Source organism: Electrophorus electricus, chromosome 3, assembly GCF_013358815.1.
Source record: "Electrophorus electricus isolate fEleEle1 chromosome 3, fEleEle1.pri, whole genome shotgun sequence".
Lineage (NCBI taxonomy): Eukaryota > Metazoa > Chordata > Actinopteri > Gymnotiformes > Gymnotidae > Electrophorus > Electrophorus electricus.
Window position 1 is genome coordinate 10776736 of NC_049537.1, and position 21561 is coordinate 10798296.

General features: G+C 40.0%; 4 protein-coding genes across 5 annotated transcripts; 3 read left to right on the forward strand and 1 right to left on the reverse strand.

Annotated features, from left to right (window-relative positions):
- The first annotated feature begins 878 nt into the window (after positions 1-878).
- Positions 879-5456, forward strand: fkbp11 (FKBP prolyl isomerase 11). Its single transcript, XM_027016743.2, has 6 exons — positions 879-1239; positions 1534-1596; positions 2215-2302; positions 2549-2582; positions 2817-2887; positions 4958-5456. The coding sequence occupies exons 1-6, from the start codon at positions 1129-1131 to the stop codon at positions 5164-5166; spliced, it is 576 nt and encodes a 191-aa protein (XP_026872544.1). The 5' UTR covers positions 879-1128; the 3' UTR covers positions 5167-5456.
- Positions 5457-5549: 93 nt separating this feature from the next.
- ccdc65 (coiled-coil domain containing 65) lies at positions 5550-10748 on the reverse strand. 2 transcript variants are annotated; one of them, XM_027016742.2, is made up of 9 exons: positions 10486-10748; positions 10052-10210; positions 9688-9855; positions 7444-7613; positions 7177-7315; positions 6905-7069; positions 6494-6712; positions 6156-6308; positions 5550-5924 (listed from the first exon to the last, which is right to left on the reverse strand). In XM_027016742.2, the coding sequence occupies exons 2-9, from the start codon at positions 10190-10192 to the stop codon at positions 5628-5630; spliced, it is 1452 nt and encodes a 483-aa protein (XP_026872543.1). In that variant the 5' UTR covers positions 10193-10210; positions 10486-10748; the 3' UTR covers positions 5550-5627. The 2 variants fall into 2 exon arrangements, with proteins under 2 accessions (XP_026872543.1, XP_026872542.1); XM_027016741.2 differs by having other exon boundaries at positions 10052-10215; positions 10486-10747.
- Positions 10749-14572: 3824 nt separating this feature from the next.
- On the forward strand, positions 14573-16288 carry LOC113581557 (40S ribosomal protein S26). Its single transcript, XM_027016777.1, has 4 exons — positions 14573-14631; positions 15411-15588; positions 15807-15937; positions 16191-16288. The coding sequence occupies exons 1-4, from the start codon at positions 14629-14631 to the stop codon at positions 16224-16226; spliced, it is 348 nt and encodes a 115-aa protein (XP_026872578.1). The 5' UTR covers positions 14573-14628; the 3' UTR covers positions 16227-16288.
- A 1582-nt stretch (positions 16289-17870) lies between these two features.
- On the forward strand, positions 17871-19594 carry rplp2 (ribosomal protein, large P2). Its single transcript, XM_027016776.2, has 5 exons — positions 17871-17979; positions 18708-18831; positions 19012-19060; positions 19156-19251; positions 19470-19594. Exons 2-5 carry the CDS (start codon positions 18709-18711, stop codon positions 19544-19546), a joined length of 345 nt encoding a protein of 114 aa, XP_026872577.1. The 5' UTR covers positions 17871-17979; position 18708; the 3' UTR covers positions 19547-19594.
- Positions 19595-21561: the final 1967 nt, after the last annotated feature.

Below are 21561 nucleotides of genomic sequence, written 5' to 3' on the forward strand. Positions count from 1 at the left end.
CATAGACTGTATATACAGCCCAGGATTTAAGCAGCTCTACCTCACATAAAATCGCTGTCTATTTAGTCCACTGTTCCAGTCAGTGGTGCACGGAATGAGGCATTACTTACTATTCTGAAGATTGTTTTACTTGAATTTATCCCAGCACAATTTGTTTGATAATGACTGTAAAGGGTTTTCACAAACTGTTTGTTCTGTGTGAATAATTTACCATTAGACCACTTTGTTGTTGTTTTTTAAAGCAATTAAGCAATCACTGCCCTGATAAATAGCTTTAAGCATTATTTTCTTGTGATGTCTAAGACAATAATACCGCACTGAATATATAGGGTATGAAGTCCCCGGTCTATACGAGCATCAACTCATCTTCAACAAAAGTGAAGAACTAAATTATGGCATCTACAATGACAACCATGTCTAGGAATTACATTGAGCAATGCAGTAATGCTACGACAAGGCAAACAGTACGATTTAATGTTCAATGAGTCAGTCAGTGTTCAGAATCAAACTGATTGACGTTTAAAGACAAATCAATAAGAAGGAAGGATAGCGCGTGGGCAGTACAGCTTTTTAATTAAGCAGTGTTATGCCCAATTGGTTCAAAAATAAATTTGACTTTAAAGATCAAAGGCTAAAATAATTCTTAAAGCTAAATGTGTCTGTTGTTGACAAATGCTTGATACGTGGGAAAGCTAATTCAAAATGGCCTTGTGGCGTTTACAGCCCCAGTTTAGTCCAGTCCAGTGAAGTCACATTAGCCTCCTTTATCATAAAGTCGAGTGCGCGTATGCTTCTTGCGCGCCATACAGTGGTAGAAATTGGAACTGCGCTCGGCTGCCTGTGGAGACTTATGGGATGCTGGAGGAATTTTAGAGGCGGGGACTCCAGGGACCCAGGTGTTGGGACAGAGATCGTGGGTCGGCTGCCCCGTTATCCCTATGCTATAATAACACATCAGCCTTAACTGGTGTCAAGCCGTATATTATTTAACTTATATGTCTGATCGATCGACTGTGCAGTCTTGTCCTCCTTCATCCAAATCGCATCCTACAGAAGGAAAGATATTTAGCTACAGAAGTCAGCCAACTTCAATAGTTGTAGTTGTGTTTTCTTTTTAATAGACACACAATGAAACTTAAGAGTGGTATTCTCATAGTTTTGTTCGGTGCATTTATATTCGCCACATCTGAGGACAGCGAGTCGGAGAAAAATGTCGAAGAGTTGGTTGTGGAAACATTGGTAAGTTCTGTTATCCTAAGTTTTTACTTTTAAATACTTCTGTGGACAGCGTCTTCAAAAGTGCACGTAACTGGGAGTGTTAACATTAACTACGTTAACCTTTCACGTTTCACCACATAGAGCTAGCTAGTTGGCTAATACATCGGCCACTGTAAATAGCCTAGCGTTACGTGTACTCTGTAAGCTTATTTAACTAACCAGTCCTGCACCACATGTGAAGAAATACTTGCAGTGAAACGAATTTTTCAATTACACTTATTAATTAGCTATGCGTTTTATACACATTTCTTTCAGGTAAAACCGGAAACGTGCACAATAACATCAGTGGTGGGAGATACGCTTGCAATACATTACACGGTAAGATAGTATGCACTCATGTTATTTTCGAGAGAGGATTTTAGCTATGGTCTCATATAAAACCAGGCACCGCCCAAAGGACTTGAGTCTTCTGTATAAGCAAACTGCAATAAGAAAGTGGATGTATCCTTATGGCATCCAGATAATGAATCTATATCTTACACCTCAACGCGTTGTCTTCAATGATTATGCAGCATTAGCCTGTGAGGCTCAATGAGCCAAATAAATGTAGCTTAGCCTTTGCAACACTTCGCTGGCATGGGTGACGTGTGGATTTCGACTTTAGAGACAAACCCATTGACTGGGATGAAATGGTGATGTGTCAGCATGACGATGGGATCTGGCGTCGAGTGCGTTTTTTTTTTTTTTTTTTTTTGGTAACAAATTGACGTTTGGCGCGTGCCGTGCATTGAGCCTGCTACGGGAGGAGGAACAACACGTCAGCACTCCAGATCATTCAGACTGTCCAGACACCTTAAAATTGTATGAGAGCGAGAGACGAGCACAGCTCATTAACAATTTTATAGATAATTTATTATAATCCGTATATTTAGGCTTATTTACGTTTTTTATGTTTTCAAATATTGATCCAAACTAAACTAGACCCGTTCTACGTAGGGGCGCCTGCTGGATGGCAAGGTGATTGATTCCTCCCTGTCTCGTGACCCCTTGGTTGTAGAACTAGGGAAGCGGACGGTCATCTCAGGTATGTGTAGTGGCTGCGTGTTGCTTCTTTGAGTAGGTAAGGAAAAGAGCAGTAGTAAGATGACACTAGAATTCATGTGCGTTGTCACAGCTTTGCATTCGAGCATGATTTACAGTATTGAGTTTGGTTCTTTATTTTACTACCGTCCAAGAATGGCCTTGTTGCAATGCACAGTGCTCAAAAGTGGACACTTATTTTAATAGAATCGGTTTCTCAAGAAGTATCAACATGTTATTTATGTGACAGGCTTAGAGCAAGCCCTGGTTGGCCTCTGTGAAGGGTAAGCATCAAACTCTGATTTTAATCTATGTATTTATGGAAGAATCAGTGTTGCTTTAAAGGAAATAATATAAATTTGATTTTATATGTTGAGGAACTTCAACAGCTAAGATCAGGCATAGTTTCACTGAAACTACATTCTACCATGTTGGGTTTCTGGTCCAATGTGATTTAATAATGTAACTTTTACCTGATCTTTTTCATGTGCCAATGTGTATAATTTCTTTCTTCTCAGACAAAAAATCAAGGTCACCATTCCAGCACATCTAGCATATGGAAAACGAGGATACCCTCCTACTATCCCAGGTACCATGGCAACACTCTTACCCTGCCACTGAAACATAGCAGAAATATGACACCTCTGAGATTATGTGAAATACATTATTACACATTAACTTCAACATGTGTTTTTGTGGAACAATGCTGTACAAGTATGAATGCCAAGATCTTAAGTACATGCAAGACAGATTTAGTTGCTACACACTTCCAGGAGCAGGACTGTGCTATACAGTCCTTCAAATCTCATAAATCTAGATAGGTTTATTTATACAGTGTGTTCTCAGACTGAAAAAAAATGTAGGGCCAATGACATGGCCAAACAATATACACAAAACTATGTATGATAATTAGCATCTAGCGAACATTTACAGACTGTACATAGGTGCTGGGACACCTGCCACATCAACATAACTATTAATTACCGATATGAGCAAATAGCACTGTGCAAAATAAGTTTTTTAATTGCATTTTTCTCAAACTCACGGTCATTTTACAGCAATATTCAACATGTAGAACAAATAAGACACTACAGCTGTGAATGCTAGTGTATTGGACAAATATGACTAAGTGATCTGCCACCCACAAAGGAGAGTCTAAATGTAGGGACCACAAGTAAGCCAGAACTAGAAGTGTGGCAAGGATATATGGATAAAGCTGAGCAACATGTTTAACAAAATATTCAAGGGAAAGCCCGGGAAGGGTTTTTTATCAAGTTATTTTGCAAGGATGAGACAAGTAACCAGTGCAGTTAATAGATTCAGTGATGTGATCATTTGGTGTATGTAAGAACTGTTGAGAACTTGCTGAGTATTGGCTGTACTGTAGTCTGGCTAAGGTTTTTGAAGGGGATACCAATAAAATGGGTGTTACAGTATTCAAGAACATTTGAGGCATGGAACAGTTTATGCTTCTGTTATGACACAGAGGTGAACAATGTTGTAAAAAGGGTGAAAAAAATGCTTGTTAAAAATTCTGACGAGTTTAAAAAGTTACAAATAGAATGAGAGCGTTTCAGAAGAACTTTATTTTTCAATTAGCAGTGCTTTGATGTTACTTTCCATAATTATGAGAATACTGGAGTTTATCCAGTGTTTCATGCCTTCATACTATCAGGACTATTAGGATTCAGACTATTAGGAAGGTTGGTTGGCTGTAATATATTGTTACTAATTCATGTCTTTTTTCATCAGTAAAGCAATGAAAACAAAGGCTGTAAGAGTGTAATTTGACCAAGGAAATTCTAGACTCTTTACAAAGAAAGGGAAATTTGATATTACTTTGTAGTAATTTGACCCAGTAGGAGCTTTACCAGATTTCTGAAGAACTAGATGTTCTTTAGATCTAATGGAAAACTGATATCTTGCCTCTGACAGTTTATCAGATAGAAACTGAAGGCTGAGAGATCACACAGACAAGTTTTTAACAACGGGGGTAGGCCCAGGATCTAATTGATGGGATAAATAAGGTAATTGAAATAAACTTTGTAATAGAGGATATGCTGGTGGGAGTGAAGCTGGACAGAAAATAAACAGGGTGTTCAGGAAAATTCCATGTAGGGGAGCAGAGAAAACTTGATAGAAACAATTTATTTTGAAAGAGGTAAGGAATTAATCACACAAAGTTAAAAGCAATAATTACAGGGAGCTAGATTAGTTTATTTACTTAGTTTGCCACAAATATTATCATTTAAAAATAAAGGAAAAATAGGATGAGCAAATATTCAAGGAAATAGCCCATATATAGGCTAAATAAGGCCAATTTACAGTGCAACTAAAGGTATCAACCAATAACCTTCATGACCTTGAGCTCATAAATGGAACCATGGAAAGGAGTGGGAGGTGGATACCAGCCAAATCTTAATGGGAGCATGTTCACCTAGATTATTGGTGTTTTTCTCTATTCCAAAACCCCCAATTCGACGTATAAATAAGGCAGAAATACAAAGCTGAAAAGTTTAGGCATCTTAAATCACTTAAAATATTGTACTATTGTAATTACAGAACTAAGACAACTTTAGGATGTTCTTAACAACTTTGAAGTGGAGGAAAACACTGAATCATTATTACACTCATCAGTCCTTGATCTTTCTCTGTGCAGGTGACTCTGTTCTGGAGTTTGAGGTGGAAGTGGTTTCTCTGACACAGCAGACTCCTTGGCAAAAGCTGGTGAATGACATCTTTCCCCTTGTGTGCCTGGCATTAGTGCCCACTTTATTGGGACTTGTGGGTATATACCTCTACAACAAGGCCAAAGCACAACCTCAAGGGAGGAAGAAGAGCAAGGACAAGAAGAGTAAGAAGAAATGAGAAGGACATGAAAGGAAGAATAAACTATTTAAATAAAAAATAGAAAATGTGAAAAAAAGTTGCTTGGAGTGCAGTCCTTGCGACAGTTCCCTTTATGTCAATTTGTTGTTAATTTTGTTTACTTGATATCACAGAAAAATATAATCTAGCTCAAAAATAATTTTTTAAGGCGTTGAACATCATGATCCTGATTTTTTTAAACTACAGGAAGTAAAGGCAGTCTAATGTCCAAAATATGCATTACAGTATAATGTCTAAATATTTTTAAGTGTGACGTTCATACTATTTGACTTCTTGACTTGTAATGTGACTCTTTTACATTCACATTGTCATTACACGTGTCCTGGAAAATTTATTTGTTTAAATATTTGGTATCTATATGGTACATAGTAACCAACTTTGTCTTTCGTACAATATTTTATATTTGCTCATAGCTGCATGTATATATGTGTGTAATTTCTCTACAATGTGTGCTCCACCACATGAGCAGCTTCTATCACTGTATGCCGCTTGTGTGTTTGTGCATCTGAAGTAGTTGATGCTTGTAGTGACTGGCGGGACACTATGAGAAGTGGATTCCGCTGTCGTAAGATCTCGTCGCTAACAGAGATGCCATCCAGGTACTGCTTGAGAAGAACCCTCAACTGCTGGTTCTCCTGCACTAAAGCCACCTTGTCCTGTTCTAGGCACAAACGCTCCAGGAGAACCTTGTTGTAACGCTGCCAAAACTTTTCCAGAATGGTATAGTCCAGCATTGCCTAACATAAAAGGAGATGTGAAAAGTCAAAGATGAAACTCAAGGAAGACATGAGATAATGGTTCTGTGCTATTCTAGAAGTCTTAGGTAGTAACCTTTGGTATAAATGCCACTACAAAATTGCAAGCCTGCTGTGCTTTGAAAGTCAGTAGGCTGGGAGTGATGCAGTGTACTGTTAGAGGTATCACACAATAATGACCGTAAGACGATACTTGGAGCGTATGGAGTATACCCGTGCCAGTTCTTCAGATGGTTCCTCCATAGCATGTGCTCTCTCCTGACTCAACTCCTCAGCACTTAAAGATGATGTGTAGAACGGAAGCACCTTCTCTTGCTCTGTCTCCAGTTTGCGACACATTTCAGCTAGACGCAACAGTTTCTCACCCTGGGGGCAAAAAACAAAGAAGTGTGTCGTGGGTCAAGTTACTTGGCATGCTTGATTTGTTTTGGGGGTTTTCTGTCTGAAATGTCCCTGGAGTCCCTATTTGAGGTATGACCACTACACTCAGAGAAGCTGTTGAGCCTCAACAGGTAGTGAGCATGAGTACAGTAATGAATGTGTGTAACTACCTTTCCTATGATGTCTTGTAGTTTGTTGATGGTTTTACTGCTGTGCATGGTGAGGTTAGCTAACTGTCTCCTCTCAGCTGCTCGAGCCAGACTGAACTTAGCCTTGAGCTGTTGGACTTTATGGGTAACCTCCTCTCGAGCTGCACGGAGACCATGTACAGACACCTCGCATTCCCTCTGACTGGAGCTCAGCTGAAAACGCAGAGCACTGATGGAGTCCTGCATGCACAAACACACAGCACACAGTTCTGTGAATATGAAAACAGCTTAATATACAAATTTTGGAGCTAGATCATGCAAGGTCATTTTACGGCATTAAATTCATTATGCACAATAACTTGCATTTACAGGGCATGCTATAAATATACACCATTTTAAAATCTTGTAGTGATGTGCTTCTCCCTGTCTGACCTGCATTTTCTGCAAGCGTCTCATCTGCGAGTCTATCTCCTGAGCACTGTGCTCATCTCTGGCACGGAGTGACTCGAAAGCGACGCGGCGGTCCTTGGTGGCCTCGCTGTAGTTGTGTAGCACCTGCTGCAACTGCTTCTGGAGCTCCTCCATGGTGCCTTCCAGCTGCAAACGTAACACATTCTCTATGAGTGAGACACCACACCCCTCTCCTCCCACCTGAACAATCTGGCCTACTATAACTCTGCTGTGTCTACATCATTTACCAGTACCTTGTTTTTGATGTCATCTCGGGTGCTCTGATAGTCCTGCCGGACCTCGCTGTCTATTTCAGCATAGCGCTGCTCCATGGCAAAAGTAACATCCTCTAGATATGCAGTTTCTTGCTTCTGTAGCATCAAAATCTGTTCCCTGAAAAAGTAATACAGTTAAAGCACTAGACTGAGTTAGTTTGAATGCCCTGCAAAAAAAAGGCATGTACACATTCAACTTACAAACAAGATGAAGTGGAAGATGTTGAGGATAAAATATGTGTCTACCTCTCAACATTGTATTCAGTGTTGAGGTCCTCAAGACCAGTGTCCCACTCTAATGCTAATGCAGCCAGTCGCCCCTTCTGGAGCTCCAGCAGGCGATCCATGCTCTGGAGATGAGCCCTAAGTGCGAGAGCTGACTGCTGCTCTGCTTCACTCATATCACACACCAAAGACTGCAAAACATACACATGCCCAGTCATGGAAGCAGTGTTTTTGGAGGACTCTGATGCAGTCTTTTACAAAAACAATCACTCATGCTGATAGTCATTAGGGGAGAATACATTAGATAAAACAAAGATATCTGTCAGTCTACAGATGGTGTTCTGGTGTTTCATAAAAATGTTTTATTGTTCTGTATATTTTTATTATTTAAAAATACTAAGTGATTGCCCTTGGACAAATTAAATGTATTTTCCACCAGACTGTTCTTTTTATTTTTTTGGTTGTTGTCACGGTACGACCTCTCCTCCCAAATGTCTCCCCGTGTGTGTGTGTGTGTGTGTTCGTCCGTGTGGCCATGCCCTCCCTATGCTCCACACCTGCTCCTTGTTGTGTCATTAGTATGCATGTATAAAAGTCTATCGTTTACGTGTTACAATTGTCCGTGTTTAACCCTCATAGCCTGCATGCTATGTTTCCGTGTTATGTGTTAATAAACTTATGTCTTTGTTTTACGTGACTCGTCCCCGCATTCTGCTTAGCCTCGTCATTACAGAAACTCCAACTGACGAAGGATGCCTGGGAAGGGGAGCAAAAAAAGGAAGGAAGGAATGCCCTTCCACAACCCTCGCAGAAAGACACTCCATAATCCTGGCCTCACTCCATACTCCCACAGTGAGGGAGAAGGCCAATGGTGAATTTTGGGGAGGGCCTGTGTATGATCCAGGGTCGGACTCTGCGGAGTCCTACAGACCACAGCCAGACTATGGGGAGCAGTACTGAAAAGTGGACTCCGCTGGGTCTTACAACCCCTATATGGACTACTATGAGGGTTATGCGGATTATGGAGAGAGAGGGGAGTGCAGTGACATTAGTCTGCGGTCGGACTTGGGGTTCGATTCTGTGGAGGATCCACCAATGGAGGTGGAGGAGGTCCTCTATGGGGATCCTCTCACTGACAGTGATGTGGAATCTGCAGTCTTCAGGAGCGAGGAGCCTCTGGCACCTAAAATACTGCCCAAGGCTCTGCCCCGGGGCTGCCGCTCAGGAACAAGCAAGCCGTCCCATGCGGCACACAGAGGTGACCTCGTTTGAAGAGGAAACTCCCTCCACTAGGGCACACAGCCCTGGAACTTGTGCGCCAGTACCGAAGCCTCGCAGATGCAAGAAGGAAGTGACACCAGTGCCCACCCCAGAGACAGGCAAAATAGCTTCTGCGCTTCCTGATACGGGTGTGCAGAAGTCACCGCCCCCCAAATTGGTGCGGGGCGACCCCCCACAGACAGGTTGGACTTCAGCCCAGCCAACGACTGGGGAACAGCCTGGGGCTCTTGCCGGCTTTCCCAGACTCTTTAACATTCCTCAGTGTAGTTTTGTACCTCTCCCTATCACGCTGTCTGTGCCAGTCGCTTTGTCCCCCTTTGTGTCAGTGCCTGTATCTTTCAGTGTGTCTATTCCTATGTTTGTTGTCATCCTGGTCCCTGTCCTTCCCCCATCTGTCCTGCTTGCGCTGGCCCATGTTGGTTCGCTTAGTCCTCCGTCTATGTCATTTGGTGTTGGCTTCGGGGCCATAGCCTAATAGGCTGGCACGCAAGGAGTCGCACCGTTGGGGAGGCGGTCTGTCACGGTACGGCCCCTCCTCCCAAATGTGCATGTGTGTGTTTGTCCGTGTGGCCACGCCCTCCCTGTACTCCACACCTGCACCTCATTGTGTCATTAGTATGCGTGTATAAAAGTCTATCGCTTATGTGTTACGTTTGTCTGTGTTTAACCCTCATAGCCTATGTGCTATGTTTCTGTGTTATGTGTTAATAAACTTATGTCTGTTTTATGTGACTCGTCCCCGCATTCTGATTAGCCTCCTAGTTACAGTTGTTTGTTGTTTCATGCTCAGTATTCCTATTACCCTGTTTGAAGAACAGTTGAGTAAGGTTAAGAAGGGAGGAACTCAAAATTGTGAACCACTTAAATAATTCAGCAGGCAGGCTTATTCCAGTGAATCCAGTGGTTACTATTACATTTCTAGATAAAGTAAGGTGTCGTTGAAACTGTTGGATGGCTAATACAGATTCAGGTGTGCCAGCTCACCTTAATGACGCTGTCCTTGCGGTCTAGGACTCTCTCAAAGGTCTGAATGAGTATTTCAATATCAGTGCGCAGCTCGACGGCACGCGTCTGGCGCAGGACAGCACGCCACTGTTGCATCAACTTGTGCCGGTTTACTGTGCTGTTCCGCTCTTCCTTCTGCAGCTTATCCTACCAAGCACACACACTATCAAAGCTTGACTGAATAACATCATAGCCACGGCAACATATTAGTTTACATTGTTTAAAAAGATTGAGTTTTTAAAAATCAAAATGTGTAATTATATATATCAGGTGTAACCGTATAGTTTATATATATATGTTTAAACAGTCATATAGTCATCAAGCAAAGCACGCACACACACACCTTGAGAAACTGAGTGAGCATGTCTTCTTTTCTTTTAGCCATTTCCTCCTCAGCCCGAGCCTTCTGCTGCATGTACACGAGTCTCTCCTCCTCTGTCATCGCTGCCTGCTTTCCTCCTCCCTTCTTCCCTTTCTTCGGCATAACTGCGCTGCTTCAACACTTTGCTTTCCGAAGACAAAACATTATATTGCTAAACTAAGTTACAGTCAACAGCCTATTACTTCGTTAAATTTTTAATAAAAATAAACAAGCAACACTTGCTAAACATAATTAGCAGCAATTCAAAAATAATCCAAACTGGTTATAAAGATTATTTCTTTCTTTATTTAAAAAGCAATAATAAAGCAGCTAAGTTAGGTTAGCTAACTAGTATCTAAACACAGTAAAGTAACGTTAACAATTTGGAATGGCAGAGTTTAGCTTAACCTACTTACACAGTATTAGTATTAATTCAGTCTGACAAATCTGTATGCGTCCTTCGTTTCAGAAGAAATATGACTCGCAAGGTATGTGTGCCTCGATATAAAATTGACAAACGCATAACTGGCTAAATAAACGTGTAATAAACATGTAACATATGTTCGTTACGTTCGCTATCTGCTAGCTAAAATAAATTTCTTCATAGAGTGCTTCGGTTGATCGTTTCCAAGCAACAAGTAGGTTATAGCTAAATTGTTTCTGGTGGGTCCTAGCTTCTGACAAATTTGGTTCCTATTATCTAGTGGCTAAAGATTGCGCACAAACCCAGCCAACCTTGGGCTCCTCCTATGCATTACATTTTCTAGCCTGTCTGAATTCTAAACCGGTAAATGTAATAACGGAACACAGACGTTGCCAGTCCACTTTTGCTATGTTCCAATGCATAACGCAAATAATTAACTCTCTGGTCCAAGTAGCTTAGTTTTGAACAGGAATACAACAAAAATGTGCTCTAACATTGGATTCCTGAGAACCTGATTTCGGACTAATATTTGGAGTTTATTGCTGCAGCATTATTATTTTTCATACAATAATGTTGTTGCTTTTTTTTTTTTTTTTTTTTTTAAAAAAGCAAAATTTCACAACTGCATTTGGTTTATTGAGTTTTCCTGAATTTCTGTCAACTTTTTTAAAGACTTTAACTTTTACTCAGGTATCTCAAAATCTGCTAAATATAAAGCTCATGGCATCCAGGATGTAAATATTGTGCTGTACTTATAACTGTATTATAGGTGCTTTATTAGATAAATAGGTGTCAAATATATAAGTGTGTTCATTACGATACTTGATATTACTCTCATGGATCCCATGAACACTTGTCCCAGCATTGCCACACCCACCTCTTCCCACCATCATCTCTGATCTGTCTCTGAGTACTAAATATATGCACCTGTTGCCTATTCTCTCCCTCTCTGAACTCTCCTATTTAAGCTCCCCTCACTCGCACTTTCACTGTTCAGTATTGCCATTCTCATCAGAAATACCAAGCTTTTCCTGTATGTGTTAGGTTTCCTGGTTTCCAAACTCTGCCTATTTTACATTTACATTTACACTTACATTTATGGAATTTAGCAGACGCTCTTATCCAGAGCGACTTACAAAAGTGCTTTGTTATTTACTCATAGAATATATCCAAGTACAGTATAGTAGGTTAGAATCAAACATACCAATGAACTAGAATACTGTAGAATACAGGGATGAATGCTGATACCTAGAAGTGCAAAATATATATGGTCTATTTTAAACAATGATAAGTGCTATAAACAATAAGTGCTCTTCAGTCTGCGTTTGAAGACTGCAAGGGACTCTGCTGTCCAGACAGCAAGCGGGAGTTCATTCCACCATCTTGGAGCCAGGACAGAAAATAGTCTCGATGCTTGTCGTCCATGAGACCTGAAGCAAGGTATTTCAAGCCGAGACGTACTTGAGGTTATAAATACTCGAGGTACAGATCGGGCTTGACCTCATGTATGAAGGGGCTGGTCCATTTTTGGATTTGTAGGCAAGCATCAAGGTTTTAAATCTGATGCGTGCAGCTACAGGGAGCCAATGAAGGGAACGCAGCAGTGGAGTAACGTGTGAACTTCGGAAGATTGAAGACCAGTCGTGCTGCTGCATTCTGGACAAGTTGTAGAGGTTTGATGGCTCTTAGAGGAAGACCAGCAAGTAGCAGTAGTCTAGCTTTGAGATCACAAGAGACTGCACAAGCACCTGGGTAGCTTCCTGCGAAAGAAAGGGTCGAATCCTTCATATGTTATAAAGGAGGAATCTGCAAGACCGGGTTAGATTAGAAACATGAGTTGAGAACGACAACTAGTTGTCCGAAGTTATGCCCAGGCTACGGGCAGCTTCGGATGGTGATACCAGGGAGTTCTCAAAGGAAACAGAGAGGTCATGGTAAGGGTTGGGAGTACCTGGGATGAACAGAAGCTCAGTTTTACTGGGGTTGAGCTTCAAGTGGTGGGCTGTCATCCATGACACAATGTCAGTCAAGCATGCCAAGATACGTCTGGAGACCTGCGTGTCAGAGAGTGGAAAATAAATAAATAATTGAGTGTCATTGGCATAGCAGTGGTAGGAGAAACCATGAGAAGATATTACATCACCAAGAGAACGAGTATACAAAGAGAAGAGAAGGGGGCCCAATACTGAGCCTTGTGGAACACAAGTCTACATGGTTTGGATATGGATCCTTTCCATGTCACCTGATAGGACCGCCCATCCAGATAGGACTGAAACCATCTCCAAGCAGAGCCAGTCACACCAAGCCTGGAAATAACAGAGAGAAGAATGTTGTGGTTCACTGTGTCAAAGGCTGCTGAAAGGTCTAGAAGAATCAAAACAGATGATTGTTTGGCAGCTTTAGCGGCATGAAGTTTCTCAGTCATCGCTACGAGGGCCATTTCTGTAGAATGTGTTGGTTTGTAGCCAGAGTGATTGGGATCATGCGGCTGGTTCTGGGTGAGAAAAAAAGACAATTGATTATAAACTGCTCGTTCAAGGGCTTTTGAGAGGAAAGAGAGAAGTGATACCGGCCTGTAGTTGGTAACGCTGGAGCTGTCAAGTGTGGCCTTCTTGAGGATTGGTACCAACCTGGTGGTTTTGACTGCAGTAGGCACATATCCAGAAGATAAGGAGTTGTTGATGATGACAGAGATGAAAGGAAGCAGATCTCTTGCGATTGTCTGGAACAGAGCAGAAGGAATTGGATCCAGCGGACATTTTTTACAGACCTTGTCTCCTGCCTGACACCTGGACTCCATCTGGACTCTGCTCCTTGTTTTCAACCTTGAACCGGCCTGACCTAGAACACCTGCTAACTCCCCCAAACCTGTCTTGCTATGTTTAGGATCCAAAAAACCTCCCACTTCAGTCGCAGCCCACTCCATAATCCTAATAAAACCTCTTGCATCCACTCTTTCTTGTGTTTAGGCCTTAGTTACAATTACAAATTATGCAAGTTTTAGCTTTACTACTTTTTCAGCTCTATCTAAACCTTTACCATCTTAAAGTAATATGTCATAATAAGATATTCACTCTTTTAAATTATAATATGATTGTAAATGTCATAATTGAATATTTACTAAAAGTAATATCTATACCTTTGGACTATAATATATAGGAATGAATAAGTTTTGAAAAATGAAAAATGAAGAAACAAAACAGAGGCCAAATGAGAAGAGAAAGGGAAGCAAGAATAAAAGATGCAGTGAAACAAAAATGGGAGGCTGGAGAAAGGAGGACAAAGAGTTTTTGGAGGAAGCACCCAAAGAGATGCCATAAACATTAAACAGAAGGAAAGAGAGAAAAATATGAAAATAAAACAATGTTTTAACCACACTTTAATTATTTTGTTACGCAATGTAAGATATTACAATAATATTTCTGTTTAGAAAATGAAAAGGCATGTATAAAATGTATACAACACAAGCTGCAGCAGTATTGGTTGTAGGGGGAGAAGAAAGCTCAGGAGAGCAAGAGGACTAAATAAGAGCTAGAAGGTGCTCAACTGAACAAGAACAGCTCACCATTTTGTACTTGACCAGTCTGAGGAACCTAGGCTACCTGGATGGAAGATGTTTACAATCCAAGTGTTCAGAGCATCATCCTAAATCCTTATCCTTTACTAGTCCCAAAAACGTCAGCAGTTTTTAAGGAGACCAAGGCAAGACATCATATTCTAGAGAAACATATTATATTTGTAATATTATTATATTTGTAAATGCTTAGAGGCATCATAAACACCAGTGTGTTTAATGAAAAGGTAGGCTATCGACTGAGTGGCTGTTATGCATGGAACACAGTGGGTAGGTTAGAGTTTTAATCACCTTCAGATGATTGTGATAGCTGAATTACTTTCTGTAAATGAACGACATCACGCCACTCCCTCCGCGATTAATTCTTTAATTCTTCTCTTGTTCTAAACCTTTTCACTAAAACTGATAAGCAATGTCAGGTGTAAGCGTATGCTTTTGTATGAGTCTGTTTAAGTTTCATTTTATTCATTCTCCGATTACAGTATTTTTTAAAGCCGATGAACAACGTTAACACATTTCCGGTACGCCTCTTCCGGTCCTCTTTCCTGCCTCTTGTTCAAGATGGTGAGTGCTGAAACGTGTTGGTGATTTACGCTAATGTGGATTAATGCGATTTATCTCGGTTTGATATAAAGTAAATGTACTTTCATAAAGTGCTACTATTGCGGTAATGTTCTGGGTAACGTCAACAGTAACGACTAGCAAATTCGGTGCATTTTGAATGGAAAATATGTGGCTGTCTAAGCCATGTCGTTCATGCTAATCTAGCTAGCTAATGTTAGCTAACAAGGCCTCGGGTTGTGCAGTGTACAGAATTATTTTGCTGTGTATCAATATTAGTAAGTTGGCACAAATCTATAGCAACTCTGATCAAGAGAAACTTATTACTGATCCTATGAGTTGGCCCGTAAACTTTGCTTTTTAAAATTAATGTTTATTTAGACTCATTTTAGCTTTGGTGGCTATCTAGTTAATAAATAATAGCTACCCAAGGTAGAGTTGATAGGCTTTAACAAGTAATCCTCTATTAGAGTTTCATGTTATTGTTCAGAGTTTGTTAAAGCGAACACTGGCGAGTGGTGCCAGCACACCTAGTGCTTATACTAGAATGCTATTGAGGTCCTTGATTAACTGGATCAAATCGATTTTATTAGGGTGGTAATCAAACTACAGGACAGATCGGGACACAACGCCGATGTGAACTTGCCGCAGCATTTCAGGCAGCCTGTTTAAGCTCTTCTCAAATGTTTGACCTGCGGTTCAACTTCTGGGCCATAGTCATACATCTCCATACGTTTTCATTTTGCAAAGCTAATCTTATGTTCCTCTTTTTTGAATGCCAGACTAAGAAGAGAAGGAACAACGGACGTGCCAAGAAGGGCCGCGGGCATGTTCAGCCCATTCGCTGCACTAACTGCGCTCGGTGTGTTCCTAAAGACAAGGCCATCAAGAAATTTGTCATTAGAAATATTGTTGAGGCTGCAGCTGTGAGGGACATCTCAGAGGCAAGCGTATTTGACTGTAAGTTACTGCATTTGTCAAACACAAACTAAATTTTAATTGCTGTTTTTGTTTGACATGTTAAAATGTTCTCGATGGTGGCACAAAAGGGACAGTGAGTCTAATTCAGATTAGAGAGTTAAGACTAAAGATGGAGATTTTACAGTGAAGCTCAGGAACTTGGCAGTGGTCATATGATACATAACTGAAAACCTGGTTCTGATCTTACCTTTCCGTAGCCTACGTCTTGCCCAAGCTCTATGTGAAGCTGCATTATTGCGTGAGCTGTGCCATCCACAGTAAGGTGGTGAGGAACCGATCTCGGGAGGCCCGCAAGGACCGCACGCCACCTCCACGCTTTAGGCCAAGTGTAAGTGTAGCTGATGCTATCAATTCACACACTCATCAGTATACATACAAACAAGATGCATTAAAATGTCTAGTAAAGAACCTTGTGCACTTGTACTTGGAGTACATGATATGAACAGGCAGCATGACTTAGCATTGTCAGATGCCACTGGCATATTTATTGGAACCCATATTGAAATGTCTTAACAGCATGAAAGCTTTGTCTATAGTTTATTCTAATTTGCTTTTTCCCCTTCTTTTTCCTCATACCGCAGGGCGCTGCTCCTAGAGCTCCTCCAAAGCCTATGTGAAGAATTGGTTGCAAACTGTACACTGTATTGTGTGCACACTAATAAAATCTAGTTAGAAAAGATTTAAAGTGTGATTCTTTTTGAATGACAGTGAAGTGATAACATTGTATGTTAGTGATTGGTCACAAAAAAATCTTCATCCAACTTGAACCTAAGTTGTACATTATTTCAGAGAAGTAGCTGTTTTAGCCATCATGTGACTTAAAAATCACTGTCATGCAAATTTAAGATTTTATTTAAAGTGATTTTGGGTTGCATGGAATCATCGAATAGTTCATAACATGCAGATTAATTTTAGTTAAAGACTTGACTATTTTTAGTAGGGAATTATTTTTCTTAAAGCCAACAAATGGTTACTTAGAAGATAAGTGTATTACTATGGCAAAAAAAACCCTGCCTGCAGAATATACATGTCAAACTTCAGCCAAGACTGGAATGCAGCTAATTGGTTATTGAAAGTTTGAGTATTTGTGCTTGGAGCAAACGTATAACATGGGAGAAGAAGGCTTTCAGTTATGTAGACTTATCCTTTTGCCATCTGTACATCTAACCTACATGAAAGATTTAATACTGCTGAGTGTCAGTCTCACTGATCCTCTTTGAGGGTTGTCAGTTCCTAATCGCCAGACATTTCTCACACATATAAAATAGATCCACTGAGATGAAAACAGCACATGCTGCATTGTCTAGCATGTTGAGAACAGTACATACTGCCCTGTCTTGAAGATTAACATGTCTGTGTTTATTCACGTTTATTCCATATCGGTTTCTTGTGTGTAAGAAGAGTAGCAAAAAAGCTTAGCCTGCTAATCGACGTTTAAGGCTTTTCTTGAAACATCCAAATAGAGGAAGACCAACGTATGCAACGTTTATATTTCCAAGGAGCTAGTTTTCGGTGATTAGAATGTCTGTGCGTGATGGAGCTGGGGAAGAGAGGGTGATGGAAGCGCAGCAGCTGAACAGTGAGGAAGAGGCGCTCCTTCACTTTGGGCGGTATGCTGAAGCTCGAGCTGCCCTACCCTGGGAACAACGCACATTTAAGGAGAAAGTGATGCACCATCTTGATCGTATGTTTCTGGTTTTCCTCGCCATTTTCATCGTGATTGTGCTCTCAGAAGCTGCTTATAAATTTTGGTACATCATGAGCTGGAGGAAAATTTTGCAGTTTCTTCTGGATTCCATGTCTTACCTACTCATGGAAGAAAACAAGGAGGAGTTGCTTTAACTATAATGACCTTTTTGAAAGAATTCTGCTGAGTATCTCAACTTTCACCACAATTAACAACTTTAGGCATACAGCTGTTGAAAATAAAACTGTATTTCTTGCTCCTTTTTTATACGTCTGCTTCATAAGGTCGTGCGTACCTGCTGGAAATATATTTTGAGCTGTGACTCTCATATATCAATAAATCGTTCATTGATTGATCTATCCAAATAAGCTGTTTACTTTTTTTTAAAAAGAACTGAAAGTAAATGTGCTCTAGTAAAATCGTATTAAAAATTCACACTTAGCAAAGGGCGTACACACAACCCAAAGTAAGTAATTGCTGCCACCTACAGGAATTGACTAACCAATGATTGGTCACGCGTTTATCAGCACTGTCCAATCACAGTGTATGACTTTGACAAGAGTTTCTGGAAAGCCAATCAGATCACTCAACACGTCTTCACATCTCGGATATTGCCGTTCGTCTTTCTCTCTTTTTCGGAATTTGCAGCGTGACCAACGTTTCGTGTCTTTCGCAGACTTAAAGTAAGTTCCCCCGGTAACTATATTAGTGATCTTTGTTCTGATTTTATCAACATTTAGTACCTACGAAAGTTTGTACAAGTGTGTTTGAACTTAAGTGGTCAGAAAACGTAAACATTGTAAGCAGCGCTCTTCATCTTGTAATTCCTGGCAAGCTTGAGTACAGTCGTAATGGTAGCTAGTCATGTGCTACACCATTTTGTTAGCTCAGAGGTGACTGGTTATTCGATTTTAAGAGGTTTTGGTGGATGTTCGCGGAGCTCTTGCAATACTTGGTTGATCTTTTCTTAATCCATATTATAAAGATATGTCGTTTAAATGACCTAGCTAGCTGACTTGGTGCAAATTTCTAGCTACATTCGGCACACGTGGAAATGGCACAGCTAACCTAGCGAACTTGATACGTATTCCCGCTAACATCGATGGTACGATTTCAGAGTAGTGGACATTTCTTTATTGTTGGCTAGCTAATGGTAACAACCCAAACACCAAACACCCTATAACACATCAGACTTGCTTTTCTCCATACTGTACACTTGTATAAACATCGTTTATTCATCCAGTAACCTATTATACTGTTGGATACTTGACACGTTATATGTTGTGGAACTATTAAGCACAGGAGCAGTCAAATACATTTCATGTTTATTAGGCAAGGGTCCAATCTTTTTTTTTTTTTCTTTTTAAAAAAAATATAAATAAATAAAAAAAGTCCACAATTTGCCTTCCAGAATGCGTTACGTGGCCGCTTACCTTTTGTCTGTGCTGGGTGGCAACACCAGCCCCTCTGCCAAGGATATCAAAAATATCTTGGGGAGTGTAGGAATCGAGGCCGATGATCAACGTCTTAACAAGGTGTGTGTGTGTGTGTGTGGTGGTTTATTTTTTTCCTCATGTTTTATCTAGAACCTTGAAGGCACCCAAATGAATCTACTTTATTCATAATCAATAATCAATTATTGGTGGGTTTTCATAAAATGCACTTTTTTGGTTTTACTGCTGTGATGTACAGATGTGATTTGATGATTACAACAGGTCATCAGCGAATTGAATGGCAAAGACATCAATGAAGTCATGAATGCAGGCATGTTTACATTTATTTATTGTTCCTTTTGCTTCATGTCTGGCATATTTTAATAAAGTGTGCAGTGTAACTAGTTAATGGTCATGTTTCTCTAGGCCTCTCTAAGCTAGCCTCCGTACCAGCGGGTGGTGCTGTGGCAGTCTCTGCATCTGCACCGAGTGGTGGGGCTCCAGCAGCAGAAGCACCTGCAGGTGAGTCTCTTCTTATGTGATGGACATAACTGATCCAGGGTCAGTTCAGTACTTGCCATTTATCAGTGAGTAAAGTACAAGTGATCGTGTTTTTCACTGCAGTGTAGTACTATTAAAAATAATTTTTATTTATTTAAGTCTTTGGGTAAAATTCATTTTTTCTAAATTACTATTTTAAATATTATTGAGTAATGTGAACTGGAAATGTTTCCTTCTAGCGGAAGAGAAAAAGGAGGAGAAGAGAGAAGAATCTGAAGAGTCAGATGAAGACATGGGCTTTGGACTCTTTGATTAATCTTTTTCTGGAAAAACATAATAAAAATGGAAATGCTGTTGAACCTTAGCCTTTGCAATTATTTTTACTCGGAAGGCCAGAAATATGTTAAGTTTGTTAGAATGGCAACAGGGTTTAATGTAGAGCAATTCTGTTTCGTATCTTATTTAAAAAAAAATAATTTGAGATTAATAAATATGATAACTGTCTTTAATGTATATGCACAGTGTGGCTATTTAGGGTAGGTGATGATTTAATGCACATAATTCTTGTTCATGCAAGTTATAGTGCCTTAAGGAATGGCAAAGGAGCAGCAGTACTATTGACACACAATCTTTTAGACCTGCAGAAACGGCATACCTAATACAATGGTAGTCAGTTTAATCTGTGTAATTATTAATGTCTCAACTAAATAGAATTTAGTTTTTTTATGTAGTAAATGTTTGAGTTCTACCAGATCAAAAGTGTGCAATCTCTTTGAAATTCAGTTTTGTATATAAATGCCCTTGATGGGAAAGGTAAACTGAAAATTTGGTAACTAACTTGAGATGATGGAATTAGGTTATGATTCTGAATAGACAATGGAATACTGGTCAAGTATTGGGAGTTAATATCTTAGACACAGAGTTTAAAAATAAATATAAAATTACATGTGACTGACAAAATAGTTTGTTCTTATTACCTGTTACACTTTAGTAACATCATGTTTTCCTAATACCAGAGATCTGCATAATGGATTTATAATATTGTCAAGTATTGTGATAATCAAATATTAGCAGTATAACTGATGGAACCAGGTCATTTTTTTTTCTCTTTCACTCCATCTTAGGAAAACCTGTCAAGCATATAAAGCAAATGTTACTTGACTGTTAACTATTCCATAAACAATTTGTTTATCTGTTTTTGGCTTGGTTTGGAAGACCCAGCCTGTGAGAACAGCTTGACATGAAAGAAAGGAATGAGGTAGGGGCTTTGTAGGGCAGGTGATGCCTGACGAGAAGGGAGTTACCAGAGTAATCGAAAACCTGCTGTGGAATTTGATCTCACTCAAGTGCTCAGTGCACCCCAACCTGCCAGAGTGAGTGTAGGCAAGTGTTTAAAGGCACTTTACACTTCATGATCAGATGGACAGAAACTGCATTTGTGCTGCTTAGTCTGGCCTGTGTGGCCAGCGTGGTATAGAGTGTCATACCAGTGGGCAATTAGAACCATTTCCCTTGCTTACAAATCTATGCAGTTTTTTTGTTTTTTTTTTCTTTTTTCTAGGACTGCCAGAAAGGGCTGTAATAAATCATGCATTGATGTGTGCAAAGTCACAAATGCATGTCTTAATATGTCAAAAGCTGGCCAGCCTTGTTATTCTTTTTGTCAGAATTTCATAAAACAGATGGTAATTAACTTTTATATTTAAATAAATACCCAGCATGCTGAAGAACAAACACTATTCTCTCACATTCTAGCTTTTTTTCTGTACTGTCTGGAAGACAGTATGGTATTTAAACTTTCCATAACACCGTCATGCTATCTTATCTGTTCTACTTGTTTCTATCCTGCCCTTTACTTGCTACTGCAATTTTCTCATTCAGATACAGGCTAGAGTTCAAATCTTTGTTATTTAACCTTTTGTCAGTATTGTGGAAGAGTGACACTGTTATAAAGTGCCACACAAAATGGTTGTTAACAGTGAATATGAGCATGTTTCTTGTGTGTGATCACTAAATAGGTTGCAGTTTCTTAATGAGAGAGATTCTTGTTTGGACAGATATGAGTTTGGGTATGGTATTGTTTCTCCCTGACCCACTTCAGAAAACACCTGCTGAACAGGTAATTCTTGCCAACTCTTGGCCATGAGCAACATTCAATACACGGTACATGCACGTATATAAGCATAAAACAGTTCTGACAAGTACACTCCATTTTTACCATGGACACTTGCACAAGTTTGTAAGCTTTGCTAGCATTGGTGAATTTTTCAAGAAATCAAGTAATTTTTTTTTGTTCGTTTTTTGTGAAGCTATAGTAGTTATCTTTAGATG